The sequence below is a fragment of the Chiloscyllium punctatum genome, chromosome 14 (genome assembly GCF_047496795.1).
Source record: "Chiloscyllium punctatum isolate Juve2018m chromosome 14, sChiPun1.3, whole genome shotgun sequence".
NCBI lineage: Eukaryota > Metazoa > Chordata > Chondrichthyes > Orectolobiformes > Hemiscylliidae > Chiloscyllium > Chiloscyllium punctatum.
Genome location: NC_092752.1, coordinates 12308051 through 12326255, shown reverse-complemented (window position 1 = coordinate 12326255; position 18205 = coordinate 12308051). Strand labels below are relative to the sequence as shown.

The 18205-nt window shown below is 42.4% G+C and overlaps 1 protein-coding gene across 3 annotated transcripts in view; it reads left to right on the top strand.

Annotated features, from left to right (window-relative positions):
* tbck (TBC1 domain containing kinase) overlaps positions 1-18205 on the top strand; it is a 195960-nt gene that overhangs the window by 72729 nt on the left and 105026 nt on the right. For all 3 annotated transcript variants that reach the window (XM_072583896.1, XM_072583894.1, XM_072583895.1), the window contains one exon: positions 1188-1273. In XM_072583896.1, the coding sequence (XP_072439997.1) occupies positions 1188-1273 (86 nt within the window). The remainder of the gene's footprint in view (positions 1-1187; positions 1274-18205) is intronic.

Below are 18205 nucleotides of genomic sequence, written 5' to 3'. Positions count from 1 at the left end.
CAGTTTTGTCCTCCATGTCTGTAGTAGCTTCACATCAGTGCAGAGATTATCCTGCAGAGATGTTTGTATCAGGGCTATCAAGAAAGGAATATTTGCCTTATGCATACTCTTTGTATTGCACAAATGTTGATAAAGGTAAATCTATACTGGAGCATCAGATACTGCAAAACCTGATGAGATCAAAAGCAAAATGGTTTCCTATCAGCTTTGTGCCCGTATTGACCAAGTGCACTGGAATGAACTGAGACATTTAAAAATGTGATGTATGAGATAATATATCACTAGGCATGTGGAATTAAGTTCTGTTCCGTTGTGCTTTTACCATAACATTTTACTGATTTTCTCTTTCAAAACTTAAAAACTATTTAAAACTATTTCAGATTTTGCTTCACTCGCTGGTTAGTTGCATTACATTTCTTAATTATCTTAAAACGTAGACATAGTTTTTCTTTTATCTCCTTTCATTCTTTTTGAGGGTGGTCTTGAAAATTGCATCCTTGACTTATTGTTTCACTAACTGATGAAAATGTTTCCCCAGGTATCCCATTAAACCCCTTCATAATTATGAATGCTTTTATGAAATTTCCGCTCAGTCATGTCCATTCAACTAAAATGCTTTTGTTCTTTCCTCCTAACGAAAGCTTCCTGTTTCTGGCAAAACTCTTTGTTCCCCTTCCTTGGCATTGCCACCTTCTTAAAGCTTCAGCCTCACTATTTGAGAGCTCATTAGAGTCCAGGAACATCAAGATGCTGTGTCATTGTACAAGTCGTCCCTTTATATCTGCATCATATTTTTTTGTAAAAACCTGATACTTCTCGACATATTTCAGTAATACTTTGAGTGAAAGCTTCTCAGTGTGACTGTTCCACGTGAAAGCAGTGCTTTTGTGCTGTAAAATCGAACCATGTTGGTTAGTGATGCCTTTCCCACACACTATTACGGGGGTCACTATTTGTATGTCACAAAGCCGAGATATTGCCTCTTATGGTCTCAGGTTGTGGCTATTGAGACACAGGTCATTCCTAAGTCAATCACTTAGGGTCGTCTTTGTGTAGCCTGAAAACTGTGGCTGGGTTTTCTGTGTTTCAGTGAATAGTCTCTGTATGACCGGTTGTGAAGCAATCAGCATTATCCAACGATCAGTGTATTTTTGTTTGACGATTAATAAATTTTCTCCTTGTTGCAGAGTATCTGACAGTATTTTCCCAGATGATTGCTTTTCATGACCCAGAGCTGAGTAACCATCTCAATGAGATTGGCTTCATTCCAGATGTAAGTACTAAAGATCCTTGTCAATTTCCCTCATGAATTTCAATGTCCTCTAATGTGGTTTTAACAGACTAAAAGTGGACCTCAGATTTGCGGTGGGAGTTACATCTAGGGCACTGCTTATAAGAAAAAAATGTCAGCCTGCACTTGAGAAAATAATAACTGTCAAAATATTCTATGGTTTTTCCCTTGATAATAAATGAAATTAGATTGGATAGTCAAATGCTAAGGAGGGTGATGCGAGTGCGCACCATAAAACTGCCGCTTTGGAGGCTGAGAGTAAGAGAATCCTCCTTTTGGAGTATCGTCTGGTTCTGTACAAACGTCATTGTTATAATCAGGAGTGATCTGCTGATTGTGACCACAGATCAAAAGAAGTTACGTTTGTATAGCACCCTAACAATTCTTCCAAAATGCGTGGCAGCCAATTGATTACGTTCTGAGTTATGGTTGCTGTTATTTTGGTGGTAAATGCACCAGCTACTGTACACCCAAATCACAAAAAATGCTGAAAATCATAAGAGGTCATCCAGCATCCATGGAGAGAGAGCAAGCTAACGGTTCGAGTCTAGATGACACTTCATCAGAGCTGACGTGAGCTCGTCAGCATTTTTTTGTTTTCAGTACAGATTCCAGCATCTGCAGTAATTTGCCAGATCAGTTCCACAAATGGCAAAATTAAGTAATGCTGTGTTAATCTCTTTAGGATGGGGATGGTTGATAGAGAATGTTAGATATGAATCCGTGCTCTTTGAATGGGGCCATAGTATCTTTTAATGTCTGACCGGAGTGGGAGTAGAAGGGGCCTTGGTTTAACATCTCATCCGAAAGATGGGATTTCTGAGCTTGCATTGCTGCTTTAGTACAGTGCTGAGGTGCTGGCCCCAGTTATGTGCTCCTATCCCTGAGCTGTCAACCTTATGATTTGGAGACCAAAAGGGCTGGGGACATGACTTGTAAGAAAGGTAAAGGCCGACGAATGTCAACTCAAATCGTTGCCATGCAACACTCATCAATCAGTTCAAAGACGAAAGGCACTGGAGAAAACCACGTGATCAGGAAGTGACAAAAATTTCGAGCTTAACATACGTTCAGACTCCACAATAGTGAAAGTAACTTTGATGTCAATAATATCAATTACAGTTTCCATTGTCTGTTTTGAATTAAGTGGTTGCAAATTCATAAACATAAAATATGTCTTTTAAATTTTAAGACCTTTTCTGTGTCATATAAAATGAAGATATTAATTGGAATATTTCAATTAATTTCTTAGTAGCGCAGGTAAATGGCAGAATTTATCCTGTAATTCCAAGCTTCCCAATGCCCTTCACAGTTTGGAGAAGAAACCACAATGCTGTTCGAAGTTTTTTAAAAAAACTTGTGTCTCAGACAACATTCCTATCTCAAGTTAAATCAGAGCAGCTCAACTAACTGCTCACATCATAGCTTACATAATGTGTTTACAACAAGTTTCAGAATTGTATATGGTTGCAACATTTTCATATTCTGATCATGGAGCACAGGCGATGCTGTAACTAAGTAGCAGTATTCAGAGACTAGCATAAATTTAGCATTTAGCCGTTTTAGGTATCTGTCCCTGTTTAATATGTTCCCAGTACCTGCCTTTAAAACATCAACCGATTTGTATTGTAAAGCTGGTGGAGTCAAACAGCACTGGAATACAAGTTTCTTCTCTGACTAAACTAGAACAATTTGTTTCCTTTTATATGCTGGTTCTTCTGCCCCTTACAATCTGTCAACTTCAAAGGTCCATGATTTCTCTGTAAAAAAATTTGTTTCAATTCCTGATGCCGATGTGAAAATTGGATATGGACAAGTTTGGGCTTGGTATGAAACTGTAGGGTTTTGGGTAGTTTATGCACTTTTCATCTGTAAGCAAATATATTTGCTCTATACTGCATTTCTTAAAGAGAACTACCTCAGCAAGGAGTCAGTAATTGGTGAAAGGATGGGATAGGACCAAAGCTGAGGGCTGCAGTATTTATTGGGTATTATCCTTGGTTCCATGATAGCAGTCATGCCTCCAAGTGTGTCTAAGCTGTATTCCAAAGACTCTAGTGCATACACCTGGCTACCACTCCAGTCATTGTCAGTTGCTGATACTATTTGGGTGAAATAATAGAATCCCTACAGTGTGAAAGTAGGCCATTCAGCCCTTCGAGTCCACACTGACTCTCCAAAGAGTACCCTACCCAGACCCCACCATCCTTGTAACCCTGCATTTCCCATGGCTAATCCACCTAACCTGCACATCTTTTGACTATGGGAGGAAACCAAAGCACCCAGAGGAAAACCACACAGACACAAGGAGAATATGCAAACTTCACTCAGACAATCACCTGAGGGTGGAATCGGTCTTGGGTGCCCTGCGCTGTGAGGCAGTTGTGCTAACTGTTGAGCCACTGTGCTAACCAGATATTAAACTGAAATCCAATCTTCACTTTCAGGTGAATGTAAAAGATTCGAAAGCTGTATTTATGCTTCACTCCAATACCAATCAAACAAATTAACCAGTCATTAACATGTTGCTGTAGGTAAATTGGCTGCTACATTTCTTGCAGTTTAACAATAACTACAGTTCAAAAGTATGTCATCCTGTTAGTAAAACACTTTGGGATATGCTCATATTCTGAAAAGAACCATGTTAGCACAAATACTTGCATTTCTTCGATCTCAATCATGGAGTGACACAACACTACAACACAGAAGGAGACTATTCAGCCCATCGGGTTTCCACCAGCTCTTTTGAGGAGAAATGCAAGTTGACCTAGACCGCCACTCTTTTGTCATATCCCTGTAACTTTTATCCCCTCAAATATTTATCAAATTCCCGTGTGAAATCTGGTATTAAATCTATATCCACCAACCTAAACCTCAGGTTGCCTCAGGATATTCTTTCCAATCCTGTTGACTAAAGCAGTCCATCCTGGATTTCATTGTAAGTTTTATGACCACAGTCTAACCTGAGTTAATTCATGAGAGTACAGCTCATGGGTTGTTTAGTATAAGGATTTAGTCCAAGAAATATCGTGTGAGAAAAGGAGATAAGCTCATGATTTAATAGCCATTTAAGAACTAACAGCTTCGTTAAGTAGAAACTAAACAAGCAGACAAGACACATGACCTACAACACATGAGAGCAGTCTGCTGGCGCCAGATTAGGTTTGGGAGACGGGTAGGTGCTAGTGACAGTAATGAAGCTGATCTCCATGGCTGGTGATGTCAGTCTCCACCGAACAGTTGGACAAATGAATGGAACAAGCTGATCTTTGTAGCTGGAAGTGGCGGTTTCCCCTGTCGTCAGTCCCCTGAAGCTAGCCAAAGTATTCATTTTAGATCAAATCGAAGAACTCTTAGCTGTCTGACGTGATTTTTGTTTACCCATCTCAGAAGTTGCTTAATCTTTGTTCAGCCACTTTGTTTATGTATGGTCCGTGCCGTGACATGAATATTATCAGGGTTAGGAATGTTCTAGGCCTGTGGGAAAGACATGACCTGGGCAGAGGTTACTGTCATAGTATCATACAAATTTGGAGCAGGAGTAGGCTGTTTGGCCCCTTGAACCTGTCTTGTGTTTTCCAGCTATCAAGCTGCAATGGAAGCTACAAGGGAGCCAAGCTACACCCCACTGCCATTAATTCACCCGACTCTTTAAAATGTCCATGTGGCCGAGTCTAAAGCACACCATGTGGGTTTGGAACCCAGAATGGAACCAGCAGCCAGGTTCCCAACCCAGAGTAGAAAACCCAGCTTTCGTGTCTTGCCAATAGATTCTTAAATTTCAAATCACTTGTTGCCCATTAATTTGTCCAGTCATACCTGACAATTTACAGAGTTAGAATGTAATAATCCTCTGCATTTAACTTTACAGCCAGTAACACAAAGGTGGCGGTGTGGTGAACAAACCATTCATGTCAGTGGAAAGGGTTAACCTCTCTGCTTGTTCACCAAAGGGCAAAGCAGACATTCTCAAGCGAATGTAAATACGTCAACCTCCTGTATCTTTTTATTTGAATAAACTTTCCATACTCCTTTAGAAGTAGACAAATGCTCTGAGTATACTTAGTCTACAACTAAACTGTTGTGCTGTCTTAAAAGTGCACCATTTGAAAATGTGTCCAAGACAGATTTATAAAGATAATCTCTGCTCTAATTTACTATCATGTGATAAATCTAATGTGTAACTATAACCTCAGGAAACTGGTGACTTTGCAGTCTGAGCCTACAGCATATGGTGAGAAATGACAGCAGTGTGAAGGTTAGTATTGGAATTCACGGAATTCTGGAGCATTGCAAGTTGCCTCTCTAAGGTTTTAAAATAAAGGAAGGAAGAGATAAAAGACAAAGCTAAAAATGGGACTGTGAATCCAGCCAATTAGTGTGTATCTAATAGCAAATTTCAGGAAGGAGAAAATGTTACAGCGAGGGATCTAACAATTGAAAGGCAGGTGTAAGTAACTTAAACTTGACTATAGAGTTTTGGGAGTCATTTTGATCTCTTTATTAAGGAAAAATATCATTTCATTGGAGGTGGTTCAGAGAAGGTTCACTTGGATGATCTCTCGTAAGGAGGGATTGTCTTATGACCAAAGGTTAAACAGGTTGGGGCGCTACTCACTGGAGTTGAGAAGAATATGAGATGATCTCATTAAAACATATAGGACTCTTAAGCACTTGACAGGGTAAATGCTGAGAGGATGTTTCTCCTCATGGGTGAGCATAGGGCCAGAGGGTGTCGTCTCAGAATAAAAAGATGCCAGGTCAAGACTGACTTGAGTGAGGAGGAATGTCTTCTCTGAGAGTTGAGAGTCTGTGGAACTCCTAAGCACACAGAGCTATGGGGGCAAAGTCCTTGTGTACATTTAAGGCTGTGATAAATTCTTGATTGGTCGGGCAATCACAAATTACAGGGAAAGTGGACATGAGGAATGTTGGATCAGCCATGGTCCTGTTGAATGGTGGAGTAGACTAGAGGGGCTGAATGGCCTGTTTTTGTTTTTAATTGTTATTGTCTTGACGTGAATTGTACAGAAGAGAAAAGGCCTGTTGGGTGGAGGTTCAAGATGTTGGTGTTGCACAATGTTGTTGCATCAAGCTATGGAACTAAATGCATCTCAAAGAGATTGAAATACATCTCTGAAACAGGATTTGTCTCAGAAATAGTGATGCAATGAGCTCAGGAATAGAAGAAATGGAAGAATGGAATGTGGATAAACTCATAATAATGATAAACTGAGTTGGAATAGAGAAAGTCTGTCCTTTTGTGCAGATGTAATTTTTTTGAATGAGTAGTTTCAGCGTGATATTTCATCAGCTTTTAAGGCTGTATTTGTAATGTTTTACTGTATTCTCACTAAATTATCTAAAACATCTCGATTTCTTGAAAGAGCAACAAAGACTAGTTCAACTTCAAGGAATTTGAAGTCCTGTGCAGTGATTCAGCCTGACCATACTGACTGGAGGCAAAAGTAGATTGAGATTGGTTATGAGTCACTGTTACTTGGTTGCAGAAAAATATGTCAAAAGTAAAGGAAGACTGAAACAAAAATGAAAACAGAAATTGCTGGGAAAACTCAGCAGGTCTAGCATCATCTGTGGAGAGAAATCAGGATGAACATTTCCGGTCTAGTGACACTTTCTCAGGACTGATTCTTCTCTCTCTGATTTCTGTCCATAGATGGCTGCCAGACCTGCTGAGTTTTCCCAGCAATTTCTGTTTTTGTTTTTTTGTTTCTGATATCCACCATCTGCAGGTTTTTTTTTTGGTTTTTGTAAAGGAAGACTATTCAGTTTAAGTAATGAATGCAGTTTCCAAAGTCCAAAGGAGCCTCGACAAATCAGAGGAGAATTTCCTCCTTCCCCATCCCTCAAAAAAAGTAGCATGGAATCTAAACCATCAGAAGTATTTAATAGTGTGTCAATATAATCTTTCAAAAGGAGTTTGCTATTGTTAAACCTTTTAGAAGCCTCCATCTTATTTATATACATCTATGTTTCTGAAATTGTCTGTGGAGAAACAATTGTCCCATTGTTGCAATCTTTAAAATGTTGTCAGTGAACCAACCTCTGTGCCATATTTGATAACGTAGTTTATAATGTTCGATTGTTATCCTGGAGTTTTCAATTAAAAGTCTTCTGCGCTGAATTTTTATTTGGGGGGGGGGAAGGGATGACCGGGAAAGATTTTATCTTCATAGTTTTAACCTTGAATATTGATGGGTTGTATGGGTTGGAGTGCAGGATGATACATTATTTGTTGAGAGGCGTTTTCTCATTTCACACTGTCTTGCACTGAACATCTAGCAGGTACACCAAAGTGGTAGCAGTTATTGCCCAGTGATTCTTGCAGTCTATAACCTGATCTGAATTTTTCTAAAGTTCCAAAACACAGCAACAGGATTTGAGCTATAGGGAGAAGCTAAATAGGCTAGGGGTTTATTTCCCAGCAGCTTCAGAGGCTGAAGGGTGACCTGATAGAGGTTTATAAAATCATGAGGGGCGTAGATGGGGTGAATAGCCAAGATCTTTTCCCTGGGGTGGGGGAGTCCAGAACTAGAGGTGATAGGTTTAAGGTGACAGGGGAAAGATTTAAAAGAAACCTAAGGGACAACCCTTTTGACACAGAGGGTGGTGCATGTATGGAATGAGCTGCCAGAGGAAGTGGCGGGGGATGGTAAAATTACAACATTTAAAAGGCACTTGGATGGGTATATGAATTGGAAGGGTTTAGAGGCATATGGGCCAAATACTGGCAAATGAGACTAGGTGAATTTGTGATATCTGATTGGCATGGACGAGTTGGACCAAAGGGTCTGTTTCTGTGCTGTACAGCTTTATGACTCTGTATGAATTTAAATATTGGTGTGAAAATCTTGTGTTCTGTTTATAATTGATGTATTTTGAATGGTGGGTGGTGCTTGGATCAAATGAAAGGAGGTAAATAAGGTGATGGGAGGCTGTCTTGGGGAGAAACCAAAGTTGAAAAATGTGGTGCTGGAAAAACACAGCAGCATCCAAGGAGCAGGAGAATCAACGTTTCAGGCATAAGCCCCTCTTCAGGAATGAGGCTGATGTGCCAAGTGGGCTGAGATAAAAGGTAGGGGGGAGGGAATTTGGGGGAGAGGCGCTGGGAATACGATAGGTGGAAAGAGGTGAGGGTGATAGGGCGGAGAGGTCAGGAAGAAGATTGCAGGTCAAGAGGGCGGTGCTGAATCAGAGGGTTGGGACTGAGATAAGGTGGAGGGAGGGGAAATGAGGAAGCTGAAGAAATCTACATTCATCCCGTGTGGTTTGAGGGTTCCTAGGCGGAAAATGAGGCACTCTTCCTCCAGGCGTCGTATGGCCAGGGTCTGGCGATGGAGGAGGCCAAGGACCTGCATGTCATTGGTGAAGTGGGAGGGGGAGTTAAAGTGTTCAGCCACGGGGCGGTTGGGTTGGTTGGCGCGGGTGTCCCAGAGGTGTTCCTGAAACGCTCCACAAGTAGGCGGCCTGTCTCCCCAATATAGAGGAGGCCACATATGGTGCAGCGGATACAGTAAATGATGTGTGTGGAGGTGCAGGTGAATTTGTGACTGATATAGAAGGATCCATTGGGGCCTTGGAGGGACATGAGGGGGGAGGTGTGGGTGAAAGTTTTGCAGTTCTTACGGTTGCAGGGGAAGGTGCCGGGAGTGGAGGTTGGATTGGTGGGGGGGTGTGGACCTGACGAGGGAGTCGCGGAGGGAATGGTCTCTCCTGAATGCTGATAGGGGTGGGGAGGGAAATATATCCTTGGTGTTGGGGTCTGTCTGGAGGTGGCGGAAATGACGGAGGATGATACGATATATCCGGAGGTTGGTTGGGTGGAAGGTGAGGACCAGTGGGGTTCTGTCCTGGTGGCAATTGGAGGGGCAGGGTTCAAGGGCAGAGGTGCAGTAAGTGGAGGAGATGCGGTGGAGAGCGTCGTCGACCGCGGTGGAGGGGAAATTGTGGTCTTTGAAGAAGGGGGCCATTTGAGTTGTTCGGTATTGGAACTGGTCCTCCTGGGAGCAGATGCGGCGGAGGCGGAGGAATTGGGAATATGGGATGGCGTTTTTCCAGGGGGCTGGGTGGGAGGAGGTGTAATCTAGGTAGCTGTGGGAGTCAGTCGGTTTGTAGTAAATGTCTGTGTTGAGTCAGTCACCCGAGATAGAAATGGAGAGGTCTAGGAATGGGAGGGAGGAGTCTGAGACAGTCCAGGTAAATTTGAGGTTGGGGTGAAAGATGTTAGGAAAGTGGATGAACTGTTCAACCTCCTCGTGGGAGCATGAGGTAATGCCAATACAATCATCGATGTAGCGGAGGAAAAGGTGGGGGGTGGTGCCAGTATAGCCGCGGAAGATGGACTGTTACACATATCCGACGAAGAGGCAGGCATAGCTGGGGCCCATGCGGGTGGCCATGGTTTGGAGGAAGTGGGAGGATTGGAAGGAGAAGTTGTTAAGAGTGAGGACCAGCTCAGTCAGTGGAAGGGTACTGGTTGGGTCGACGGGAGAGGAAGAAGCAGAGGGCTTGGAGGCTTTCGTGATGGGGGACGGAAGTGGAGAAAGACTGGATGTCCATCGTGAAGATCAGGCGTTGGGGGCCGGGGAAGCGCAAATCATGGAGGAGGTGGAGGGCATGGGTGGTGTCCCGAATATAGGTGGGGAGTTCTTGGACTAAGGGGGACAGGACCGTGTCGAGGTATGCAGAGATGAGTTCGGTGGGGCAGGAGCAGGCTGAGACAATGGGTCGGCTGGGGCAGTCGGGTTTGTGGATTTTGGGTAGGAAGTAGAAATGGGCGGTGCGGGGTTGCGGGGCAGTGGATGGGAGATCCCCTGAGGTGATGAGGTTGTGGATGGTTTGGGAGATGATGGTTTGGTGGTGTGAGGTGGAGTCATGGTCAAGGGGGCAGTAGGAGGAGGTGTTTGCGAGTTGGCGTCTAGCTTCAGCGGTGTAAAGATCAGTGCGCCAAACTACCACTGCGCCTCCCTTGTCTGCCGGTTTGATGGTGAGGTTGGTGTTGAAGCGGAGGGAGTGGAGGGCTGCGTGTTGTGAGGGTGAGGGGTTGGAGTGGGTGAGAGGGGTGGGCAGGTTGAGGCGGTCAATGTTGCAGCGGCAGTTGGATGTGAAGAGATCGAGGGCAGGTAAGAGGCCAGCACGGGGTGTCCAGGTGGATGGGGTGTGTTGGAGGTGGGCGAAGGGGTCATCAGAGGGTGGGCGGGAGTCCTGGTTGTAGAAGTAGGCGTGGAGGCGAAGGCGGCGGAAGAAATGCTCGATATCTAGCCGCATGTCAAACTCATTGATCCGGGAGAGTAGGGGGATGAAGGTGAGGCCTCTGTTGAGGACTGATCGTTCATCCTCAGAGAGGGGGAGGTCTGGAGGGATAGTGAAAATACGGCAGGGCTGGGAGCTAGGACCTGGTGTGGGGCTGGAGCTGGGAGTGGGGGCGGAGTCGGTCGTGGGGTCGGAGATTGACGGAGAAACCAAGGCTTGTGGAGGAAATGGTAAACAACCAGGATTTTGAAAATGAGACAGGAGATATTTGAAAGAAGTGTTGGTACCAGAGGTGTACAGAGAGCTATTGTGTGAATTGATGATGAATGTGATTCCACATTGTGGTAGTCTGAGCAGGAAAAGTAATGGAAGGTTTTGTCAAGCATGGAGCTCATTAGGTGATAAGAATTTCACATTGTGAGAGAGGAAAAGCCATGCAGGTATAATAAAGGCTAGGGTGTGTCTAAATAATGTCATTCTCATATAATAACTGCACTTGACCTCTGTTGATGCTGAACCCAAGTATGTTTCCTGTGATTGGTTGCAAAGTCAGAAGGAAGGGAATGTTCACCTTCACAGTGGTGGGTTACAATCCACACACAAAATAAGCCATACTTGGCATAATAGAGCATCTCCCACATGTGAAATTTCCTCACGACTGCACAGGATTAGCAGCTTATGTTATTTATTGGATCAGGCCTTGAACTCATGACCTTGCATTTTAAGAGTGTGTACTTGGCCAAACCATGATTTTAAAAGTAAGCAAATAAACGAAGCTCAACTGATGCACTTTACATTTTAGTCAACTTTATCTTGCAGCTAAAGATATTTTAATGCTACTTTAACTTTGGTAACTAAACGTGATGAAATTTAAAGACCAGAAATCCATTGTGATATATCATACACCCACCCCTACTTTCAGTGTTATTAGCTTTTAAGTAAGTAAACAGTATTCTGTATAAATAACGCAGAGCTGAAGAAAGTAGCACACCCACATTCACTTGTATTTGTTGTGATGACCAGTTGTATGCACTTTAAATCATTGCATGTCCTAAAGCTGATGCTCAAGCACTAATCCTATTTCAGCGAAACCAGACTAATCTTTCATCAGGGAAGTTTGAACTACTGCTGTTAAAATGTTTGCATATGCTAGTGTGGTTCTAGTTGCCGAGGATAGTCTGTTCCTGTGAGATGATGTCTGAATCAGTCTAACTTACTCTTGCATTTATGACTGAGGCATAGCAAAGGGTAAGAAGATAGCTGTGTTCTTAAACCATGATGATCATTTTCTGATGAATAACCCCCTTTCTCCATAACACTTTATTTATTAAATAGGGTTACCATGAAATGCCAGTAAGAAGTTCCTGTTCTGTCTGTGCAGTTAATTTTAGTTAGGGATTCTCTGAAATGTGAACACTTTATTGAGTAAGGCTGGCTAAGAGGGCCATGTGCACATTGAGCTGGCAATTATGTTGTGGATATTGTAAAACATGAAATAAAGTAATTAATAGGGATAGACTTGTGAAATTATACAATCAACTCAATTTGTGTTTGTAGAATTGGATTTAGGATTTCAATTCCTAGTTGTTTCCAATGTAAATACAGTGATCCATTCTGCAATGAAATATCGAGGAGCAAGAACTCTGGGTTATGCAAAGTTAGGAAAAGTCATTCAATCTATCAGAATCCTTTATTCTACAGCCAAGCTGTATATGCTGCTATGGATTCGAGTCCACTTACTATGGTGTCAGCCTTAACATCGTTGGTGCACTTTTGCCTCCTCTGAGTCTGAAGCTCACTCCAGGAATTGAGCACAAAAATCAAAGCCTGACACCACACAGAGAGTGCGGTCGACACAAGATGGAAAACCAAGCTCCCGTCTGCTCTGACCATAAACAATTACATTGCAGCATTTCTAAAAGAGCAGGGCGGTTAAGGCCAGTGTCACAGTTGAAATTTGTCCTTCAATTAACATCGCAAGAACAGATTATCTGGTTGTTTTCACATTGTTATGTTTGTGGGACTTTGCTGAGCTGAATTAGGCAAATATGTTTCTTATATTGACTATACTTCAAAAATAATTCATTTATTATTTGGCTAAAACTGTTGCCACTTGGCTGTATTGTGTGGTATGCAATGATTAAACCTGAATTATACATAATCACAAGAAACCTGTTGGTGCACAGCGTTCGATTCATTCAGTTGCTCTAGTTAATATTGCAAAATGTCGCACTGTATCATTGATAACATCTTAAAAGGCTGCCCTTTGTTGAGAAACTATGCAGAAGATGCAATTAATCATCTCAGAAATTTTGAATATATCTTGATACCACAGCGGCACCAACCACAATGTTGAGGGCATGCAGGACACTTCCATTCATTCCTTCATGGGGTGTGGGCATTCCTGGCTATGCTAGCATTGATTATCCAGACCTAATTGCCATTGCAAAGGTTATGATGAGCCATTACCTTGAGCCACTGCAACCCGTGTACTTTTGCTGCAGCCATAGTGCTTTTAAAAAGGGAGTATAAGGATTCTGACCAGCAACAATGAAGGAATAATGATATAGTTCCAAGTCAGGTTCATGCATACCTAAAAGGGAACTTGCAACTGGTGGTGTGCCCAAATGCCTGTAGTAGAAGCAAAGGTTTAATCAGTGCCTTTGACGAGCATTGGTGAGTTGCTGTGGTGCATCCTGTTGATGGTATGCACTGCTCCCCTTATCCCTACAAAGTCAGAGAGACATTGCCCAGTGTAATACCCTTTCCAGGACTTCTAGAATTAAAAGTAGGGCCTTGGAAAATGTTGTAGAACAAAGTCCTAGGGGTTCAGGTACATAATTCTTTAAAGTTTGCATCATAGGTAGACAGGGCGGTTTGGAAGGTGTTTGGCAAGCTTGCCTTCATTGCTCAGTCCTTTGATGATAGGAGTCGGCATGTCATGTTGAGGTTATATAGGTCAAGTGGGCCTCTTGTGGAGTATTGCGTGCCGTCCTGGTTACCCTGTTATAGGAAGGATATTATTAAGCTGAAGAGGGTTTAGAAGAGATTTACCAGGATGTGGGTGGGAATGGAGGGTTTGAGTTATAAGGAAAGGCTAGATATGACTGGGACTTTTTTGATTGGAATGTAGGAAGTTGAGGAGTCACCTTGAAGAATCGTGAGGAGTTTATAAAATCATGAGGGGTATAGGTAAGGTGAATGGCATGGGTCTTTTCCCTGGAGTGGGGGATTTCAAGACCAGCGGGCATATTTTTAAGGTGAGAGGAGAAATATTTAAGAAAGAAATGGCGGACAACTTTTCTTTACACAGAGAGTGGTTTGAGTGTGAAAATGTACCTTCTAAAGGAAGTGGTGGATGCAGGAACATCTAAAAGACATTTAGATAAATACATGAATAAGAAATGTTTGGAAAGATATGGGCCAAGTGCAGGCTGGTGGGGCTAATTTAGTTTGGGATTCTGGTCAGCATGGACTGGTTGGACCAAAGACTCAGTTTCCCTGCTGACTATGTCTCTGTGACTCTTTCTCAGGAAAATGTGAGAGTTAAAAACCCACAGTAAGTCCTCGTCACTCCAAGTGAAGGGTTTTTAAAAGAGGACTCTGAATGTACACTATTCAGGACATCCCAAAGCCATTTTACAGCTTTTGAAGTGTCATCACTGAAAGATGATAACCAGATCACCTATTTTCTTTTGAAGTTATACAGTGAGTTGGTGAATATTATCCAGACCACTGGGCTAATCTCCCAACTCCTCATTAAAAAGTCATTTGGGATCCTTTATGTTCAATAGAAAGGGCAAGTGTGGCCTCAGAGTTGAGGTTTCATCCAATAAACAGTGCAGCACTCTCCTGATACTACACTGGAGTGTCAGCCATACGACATTCTCAAGTTCCTGATATGGGGCTTTGAACCCATAACCTTCCAACTAAGTGGCATGAGTCTCAGAAATTTTGAATATATCTTGACACCACAGCGGCACCAATCACAATGTTGAGGGCATGAAGGACACTTCCATTTATTCCTTCATGGGGTGTGGGCATTCCTGGCTATGCTAGCATTGATTATCCAGACCTAATTGCCATTGCAAAGGTTACGGTGAGCCACTACCTTGAACCACGGCAGCCCTTGTGCTGTGAATGCAGCCATTGTGCTATTAAAAAGGGAGTATAAGAATTCTGACCAGCAACAATGAAGGAATGGTTATGTAGTTGCACGGACCGCATGACTGGTTCATGATTGCCATGCAGCCAATTGAGTATTTTTCGTAAGCTTCCAGACTTCTGTTTTTGTTTTTGCCATTGATTTTTAAAATCAAGAGTAACTGCCGACTTTTAAAAAAGCACCAAATTCATGTTGTATTTGAAGTGAAGAGTAGACTTGTTGGACTGAAAGGCCTGTTTCCCACACTGTAGGGATCCTATGATTGTAAGATGATGCAGTCCTGGTTTATGTTGATAGATGGCAGCATAGCCTTTATAAATGTAACACCTACATGCATTGAGCTTATTTTAACAATTGTACATCAGGCAGGATCCAACATGGTGGGTGTTGTATGAGCGCTCCATCCACAGGAAAAGCTCAGCCACGTTGGTGGAGGCTTCAGTGTAGGTGTCCAGAGCATTTTCTGAGACCGGTTTGGTTGCTATGCAAATTCAAGGAGAGGGACTGATGCCTTTTTGAGATCCCTAGTATAAGTTTTGAGTGCAACATTAGCGGCATGTGGTAAATCCCAGTGCTCTGGCATTTCAGTAGCTGAACCTTTGAAGGCAGCTGGTAAAAGTCTTGAATGTAATTCGGCAGGTTGTAGACTCAAGACTTGAGCCCGTGGTTTAGCCTTGCAGTCCGTTGTAGTACTGAGGGGCGTTGCATTGTCAGAAACGTTACCTTTCAGCTGAGACATTTACTCTCAAGACTTCATCAATCCCAAAGGAGTAATTAAAAATTAGCGTAAGTTGCATTTCCTTTCCTCAATCTTCAGCAACAAACCCAGATTAATTTTCTGTGCATTGTTGCATTGGAAAATAACTGTGATTCAACCCCAGAATGACACTTCAGAATAAATGATTAAATGTGAAATGATCGAGGCCAGTCATATTGGGATTCTGTATATAGAACATAGAACAATACAGCGCAGAACAGGCCCTCAATGTTGCGCTGACCTGTGAACTATTCTCAGCCCATCCCTCTACACTATCCCATCGTCATCCATGTGCTTATCCAAGGATTGTTTAAATCTCCCTAATGTGGCTGAGTTTAGATCTTTTTATCTTCATGTGGCAGCCAAAACACCATCAATGCCATTGTTGTTTGTTTGTTCTTGCCTTTAGCCATTCTGTAATGTTGAGGATTTAGATCTGAATGGAAAGCAGTAAATATTTGCTTTTGTGAAGTCAGCTGTAGTCCGTCAAGTTGAAGTAAATTGAAGCAGGAAGCTGCCAACAGTCAAAAGTACTGAATGTTCTATGTGGGTCCAAAGTGCAAATAACTCCACTTTCCTAAAATCTGTACAAAGTGACATGAACTCTTCAGTACTCTTGAGCTTTGAGGTCACTTAATTGTGAGCAGGATCTTGTGCCTTTGTTATCCCTGTAAACCTGTCATGGCCAAAATTAAATTTCCCTTGGAGACTTATCATCTGATGATTAAAAAAAGACTTGAATCTAAGCATGCCACTTGAACACTATAAATAATTCACTTTCCAGTGATCTCTGTATGCGTGTATACTTCACAAAGCTGTACATGGTTCCTCATTGTCCACAACCCCACACTCTGTCAGTGAGCGACAGAACATCTGGTTGACAGACTCTGAACTCAGGTGCAAAAGTTACAGGGAAAACCATTTTTTCCCTACTGTGCTGTTGTATTTACAGTGCTGCTTCAAAATCCTGCAGACATCAGCTGTGAAAAATGGGTGTTTAATGTAAGCTTTTAAATTAAAATTAGATGCTCACTTTTTTTTTAAGTCAAACAATGATCCTGAATATTGCAGTTTGTGGAAGTTGTATTAAAATACAATAGTTGTCTTGTTGCTAAAATCTAATGTTGTTTACTCAGTGGAACATAACAGTTCTTTCTATCTGAAGATGCTGGTACAGTGTACTTGTCGCCCATTTCTAGTTTCCTTTAATATTCTAGCACAAAAGAGGGAATCACTGGATCAGTTCAGCACACCAACAGGTACTAAATCATGTTGCTGTGAGACTGAAATTGTTAAGATGTGAGGTTCCCTTCCCTAAAGGATATTAGTTGAACCAGCTGGGTTTTTATGACACTCCCAACAGCTTCGTGGTCACTTTTCTGCTCAAGTATCTCTTGTGAAATAATGGCACAGTGTTAATGTTGCTGGACCAGTGATCCAGATGCCCAAGTTAATGCTCTGTGGTTCAAATTCCAAAACAGCAGCTTATAAGATCAATGAATAAAATTTAAAATTGTAAACTGGTGTCCATAACATGTTTTTTTTTTCCCTTCATTCATTCAAGGGATAGGCACATCACTGGCTGGGCCAACCTGTGTTGTCCATCTTTAAATGCCCTTAATCAGGTGATGGTGAGTTGCCGCCTTGAACCATTTGGTGGAGGAAGCACTCACGACGTCATTAGGGAGAGTGCTTCAGGATTTGACCCAAATGAAGGAACAGTAATATATTTCCAAGGCAGGATAGCATGGAGGGAACTTGCAAGTGGTGGTGTTCCCATGTCTCTGCTGCCCTTATCCTTCTAGATGGCTGTGAGTTTAGAAAGTGCTGTCTCAGGAGTGTTGATGAATTTCTGCAGCGTGTCCTGAAAGTCATACGCTATGTGTCAGTGGTGGAGGGAGTGGATGTGCTGTCAGTTGAGTGCCATATTGTGTCAAGCTTCTTAAGCGTTGTTGGAGCTATACTCATACAGGCAACATCGCATCCTGACTTGTGCTTGTAGGTGATGGACTGGTTTTAGGGAGTCAAAAATTGAAATATTGCTGCTAGATTCTTAGCTTTTGACTTGCTCTTGTAGCTTCAATATTAATATGACTAGCATTGTTCAATGGCAGTTCCCAGGTTGTTACCAGTGTGGGGTTCTGCAATAGAAATGCTATTGAATGTCAAAAGGTATTGGTTAGATTTAATGGTGATCATACCAATCAGCAGTTGTCATAAAACATGATATGGTTCTGTAATGTCCTTTTTAGGGAAGGAAAATTGCCATCCTTACCCAGGACTTGGACAGGCTAGGAGCGTGGGCAAAGAAGTGGCAGATGGAGTACAATGTGTGGAATTGTGAGATTATGCACTTTAGTGGGAAGAAAGGAGGCATATACTGTTTTCTAAATTGGGAAAAGGAAATCTGAAGCACAACAAGAAGTTCTAGTTGAGGACTCGGCTTCAGTTGGCAGTTAGGAAGGATGAATGCAACGTTAGCATTCACTTCAAGAGGGGTAGAGTACGAGAGCAGAGATGTACTGCTGAGGTGGTATAAGACTCCAGTCAGACTGCATTTGGAATATTGTGAAAGTTTTGGACCCCATGTCCAAGGAAGGATATGCTGGCGTTGGAGGGAGTCCAGAGGAGATTTACAAGGATGATCCCATGAATGAACATATGAGGAGCAGTTGAGAATTCTGGGTCTATACTCGATGGAGTTTAGAAGGATGAGGGG